Genomic DNA, 4877 nt, shown 5'->3' with positions numbered 1-4877 from the left:
TTATATCTTTTATTTGCACCATTTTACATCCATTTATTTATTAGGAATATTATTGGCTGAAAGATAAAGAAAATATGTGATATAAATACATTTAGAATTAATAGATATTATCTTGTGTTTATTTCATTACAATACAATAGTGCAGATATTAATACGAGGAGTTCATTTGGGTCGATAAATTGATGCCTTAAGTAATCTTAAGGCATCAATTCATCAATCTTAAGGCGTCTGGTTATATTACACAGAATGTTCACTGTAGTTACAGCGTTATTGACAGACAAATAGCATGTCGAGATTTTGCTATTTCTGGATCGCTGAATTGTCTGAAATACGTACGTACAGGTTTCCTCACGATGTTTTCCTTCACCGGAAGCAAGTGGTGGTCTATGAAAACTACTATAAAATGAGTCGGTTTGGTATACAAAGTCGTGTGGCGCGAGTAGTATTCGAATTTGGGACATTTGCGGAAGGTCTCAACGACTCAGCCGCCACCACCGCTTCAATAATTATAATAACAGTGCTAAGAATAAATATTTACCTGTGACGCAACGTATCTAAGAGAAAAGAAAAAGTACTTTTTCAACTTCGAAATTGAAGTCGTCTCTCGAAATACAGCTGTTTAGGATCAAAACCTACGGCCGTCATTCTGGCGCTCAAACACTCGTAGTAGTGGTCCAAGGTTCTGGTGTAGTGTTTCTCTCGGAACTCCTTATCAGTCCCGGAGAAGATGAAGAACGTGAGGTCGCTCACGCCGCAGCCAGCCCGCAATGTCTGCAAGTCTACTGGGACCACTTCCATGGACCCATCCTAAAAGTATTAAGTAATAAGACTTGAGTAAAATCTAACACCGATGTTAGTAAACACTCGGACTCGAAGTATACACATTGGTCAGACGGGGATAAATTCTCAGCAGTGGTCGTTCCGAAATACCTTTGTAGCTTTGTTTAATCCTACTAATATTAAAAATGCGAAAGTTTGTGAGGATGTAAGTACGAGTATGTTTTACGCAAAATCTACTGGACCGACGTGACAGTGTGTTTTGTTTATCTTTCCAGTCTTTATTTGGGTGTTATAGTTGTTGTTATTCTATTAATATTACCAAAGCTGCAACCGTATTTAGTTTTGTTTAGATCAATGTGTAAGAACTTTGCGATTTCTAAATTGCGGAAGTGTGGAGGAGAAATAAAGGATGCATGTCTGTAAGTAACTTGGTAATTAAACATTTATTAATAATTGTAAGGGACAGATGTAGGCGCTAGGCGTGGTCCAGGGCTTGAATAATAAGAACACAGGCGATATGTCTTACGTATTTCTTGTAAAATAAATTCATAGAATTCCCCATCGGACGTAATCATCGATGATGCCGTTCAACCTCGCGGGGTAATGACGTCCTGTCTTCGCCTGGGACAATGTGTTCCACACATCATCAGCGTTGATGTCCGGCGCATCATCAGACTCCACAGTCACCACCGGCAGCAGGAACACCGCCACGATGAGGCCATAAGGCAGTGCCTGGAAAAACCAGGAAAAACCACCTTAGAGTTTCCTATTCTGTCTCTGTCTGATCGCGATAAATTCGAAACTAATGCACGGATTTTCATTTCATTTTCACCAATAGTTAGTGTGAATCCTGAGGAAGTTTTGTGTGTACATAGTTCATTAGGTTTTTACCAGAGCCAAGCCCGGACGGGCCGGGACGGAATGGAATATGTTAGTAAGGTTACAGAGCATGCAATGAGGGTTTTGGATGAGAAGACCAGGAACTTCTGCAATGTCCCTCACACTGCAGAAGTTCCTGGAGCAGTTTTCGATTGCAGAGATGATAGAAATGAACAATCCTATTCGTCGGCCGGTGTTGGTTCACGGTGATTATTGTCCAAGCAACTAGTTGTTAATATACTCATACCTGTTGCAGCTCGTAATCGAAGTCCTCCCTTGAGTATATCTTATCAGGATTTAACCTCAGCCTTCTTAAAGTTGTGCTCAAGCTATGATAGTAGCGGTCAATTAGTTTTTGGTAGTGCGTAGCTCGAAACTCCGCATCAGACCCGGAGAAAATAAAGTAAAGAAGGTCAGCGACCCCGGAGCCGGCCTGGATCGTCTGATAGTCTAGGGGGATCAGGTCGATGGTACCGTCCTGAAATGGAAATGATGTTGAAAGAAAAACTACCTGCTTTTGTCCGTAGGTTTTCATTTTACCATAAAAGGAATAAAACGAGCGCCTATCATCACTATCTAATCGTCATCATGAAAACATGAAGCGCCTACAGAAATTACGACGCCTACAAAAAGCAAAAATTTGCTTCGTCACTATAACTTTACAATATTTGACATCGAGATAAAGAGACAAAACATGCTTTAGCTAAAAGTACGCTTTAATTTTTTGTGACTAAAAGGGTATATCAATAATATTACCATATCCACCACAACTGCAGTTTTAGAAATAAACACGTGTCCAACGTGGGAGTTTATCCCACAAGAATTCTCACTACACGAGAAGTTATGTAAATTTTTAAACACATACCTCGTTGACTCTGTGCATTATGTTACTGGGTCTGAAATCGCCATGAATAATCGCAGCTTTACGAGTTGGCTTTGTATACCTGCTAAATATGGCCCCTTCCAGCGAACATTCTTTCTCAAAAAACTTTCGTAATCTTTCTTTATTTTCCTCTCTTGTCACGGATAGGGCTTTTATTACAAAACTTTTGAAATTATCACTCATTGATTTGTATGCTGGTTCTATATCATCGTTCAACTTCTCGAGTAGTTTGCGGTATTCCTCGGGATTTTGCTCTCCGTAGGCCATAGCTAAAGCGTGAAATTTAGCTATGATCTCCACAGCTTTGGATGCATAAGGCCAATCGATGGACTTCAATCTGTCATAGACAACATAGCCCTGAGCCGCCAAATTCTCCAAAATAATAGTTTCTTCATAAATATTTGGATTATAGCCGTAAAATTTTGGTAAAACATATCTTTCTTCCTCTGGTATCTTGCACTTTTGTTCTATGCTTTTAAAAATATGAGCTAAATCTCTATACACGTATCTTTCTGTATCAAAAATGAACGTAGGCACAACCGTTCGAGTTTTCTCACTGAGATTTGCAACTTTCGCGAACAATTTCAACTCCGTCTTTGAATCAGCTACAGTTATATTATAAAGTACTGATGTATAGTTCGCACCTCCACTGGATATGGCTTCTATTTTAATGTCAGCATCTTTGTAATTATGTTCTGCAGCTACATCCTCGAGAAGTTCGCGCAACATGTGTTCATGAGTTTCCATTGTGGTCTCTTCAAAAAAATATATTATCTTTGACTTGTGCTGCACTGTTAGCTCATATAAATACGAATGATAAAGCCTTATGTATACACAGCGCTGATTATATAGTTGCCGCGTTGCTACTATTATTTCTGTAGCCTTGATTTCAGTACAAACCATGGAATTATACATCCCAGTTGAGGCATGATGTAGCACATCTTAGTCAATGATTACCCAATGTGATTCTTCATTTCTAGTATTATTACAGGCTTATTACCGAAATATTATCCAAACAGAGAAAATTTTTCAGTTATTGCGCCATGGAATTTATATGGTCAAAATATTATGTACTTATGTGATGGATATATAACTAAGTACATATATTTTTCTCACATATAAAATTTGTATGACGGCTTTCCTTTGCTTCCATTCCAGCTGTTTCTTTTTAGGGTGAATAGGAACTTAGGTATTACATGTTATATCTACACGTTTGTTTGAAGTTTTCATATTTAATTGATTTATTTTGCTCGTCATTTTTTTTTGCGTGTTGTGTCTGTATTTTCACTGCTTTATTGTAGGTACTGGAGGTCCCACTTTGACCACGGGATGTTATTTGTATACTTTCTACAGACATGAGATCAAATGAAGAGTCTGAGGTGGTAGCCGAATGAAAAAATGTTTCGTTTCCAGTTATTACTAAAGTATCTACAGGACTTCTACAATATTGTTTTCTTTTTTCTCACATACAAATCAAAAACAAATCTAATAATATTTGCTAATATCAAGCGCTACGCAGTTAGTTACCAAATCAAGTTTTTTTTATCACTATAAATATGACTCGATATTTGTCTATGAATGATATCTGTTATATTGATAACAGATATCATTCAGAATAATATTTACATTGGTAAATATTATTTGTGTTATTTACACTATCTGAGGTAACACTATTGAGGAAAACAAAGCTCAATGTTATGCAACAGTTAAATTAATTATAATATTTTTGAACATGGTAGGTGGTTGGAGGCCCTCGTAAAAGCCGTGCACGTCAGATGTCATGAAGGCTTGAATAAAATCTGACACCAGTGTTTTACCGTTAATGATCATGAATGCTTCCATGATGTGTCCGTCGACGCGATACTTGTCAGTTCCGGCATGAGCTCGAATGATGCTTGGCGTGGTTTTGAGCCGCTGCAATGCTGCACTATATTTGGTTTTCTGTTGCACATTAATGTGTTTTACTTTCGCATTTCGATATTAATCACGTCAAGTAAATCACACGAGCTAACCACTTCGCGTTTCAACATAGGTACATTACATCTATTGATTGTCTTTGAAGAGAGAATTTTCAGAGTGTATTGTACCTCAATGCAACTAACCAGCTAGTTAGGCATACGGAGAAGGACATAAGCTTCCTTTCATTCCAAAAAAACGTACTATATATTCCCGTTATGTACTCATATACATACACCTGTATGTATATGAGTACAAGGAGATTGTGAAGAAGATAAAGCGTTTATAAGATTGTTCAAATTGAAATATCTATAATTAAACTAATGATGTAGTTGTTATTATGTAAGTTATTATACATTTATTTTATTTTATTTTATTT

The 4877-nt window shown here is 37.4% G+C and overlaps 1 protein-coding gene across 2 annotated transcripts; it reads right to left on the bottom strand.

Annotated features, from left to right (window-relative positions):
• Positions 1-665: 665 nt before the first annotated feature.
• LOC128677916 (uncharacterized) lies at positions 666-3364 on the bottom strand. 2 transcript variants are annotated; one of them, XM_053759083.1, is made up of 4 exons: positions 2525-3364; positions 1907-2137; positions 1307-1512; positions 666-807 (listed from the first exon to the last, which is right to left on the bottom strand). In XM_053759083.1, the coding sequence occupies exons 1-3, from the start codon at positions 3287-3289 to the stop codon at positions 1327-1329; spliced, it is 1182 nt and encodes a 393-aa protein (XP_053615058.1). In that variant the 5' UTR covers positions 3290-3364; the 3' UTR covers positions 666-807; positions 1307-1326. The 2 variants fall into 2 exon arrangements, with proteins under 2 accessions (XP_053615058.1, XP_053615057.1); XM_053759082.1 differs by lacking the exon at positions 666-807 and having other exon boundaries at positions 1197-1512.
• Positions 3365-4877: the final 1513 nt, after the last annotated feature.

This window comes from Plodia interpunctella, chromosome 18 (genome assembly GCF_027563975.2).
Source record: "Plodia interpunctella isolate USDA-ARS_2022_Savannah chromosome 18, ilPloInte3.2, whole genome shotgun sequence".
NCBI lineage: Eukaryota > Metazoa > Arthropoda > Insecta > Lepidoptera > Pyralidae > Plodia > Plodia interpunctella.
Note: the sequence above shows the minus strand (reverse complement) of the source record. Positions and strands in the feature narration are given on the sequence as shown.

What these genes read in the sequence shown, in the direction of transcription:
- LOC128677916 (XM_053759083.1), bottom strand. Translation starts at nt 3,289, where the DNA reads ATGGAAACTCATGAACACATGTTGCGCGAACTTCTCGAGGATGTAGCT. An exon ending in TAATGCACAGAGTCAACGAG is followed by an intron (nt 2,138 to 2,524) that starts GTATGTGTTTAA and finishes TTTCCATTTCAG; the next exon opens with GACGGTACCATCGACCTGAT. An exon ending in TCGATTACGAGCTGCAACAG is followed by an intron (nt 1,513 to 1,906) that starts GTATGAGTATAT and finishes TGGTTTTTCCAG; the next exon opens with GCACTGCCTTATGGCCTCAT.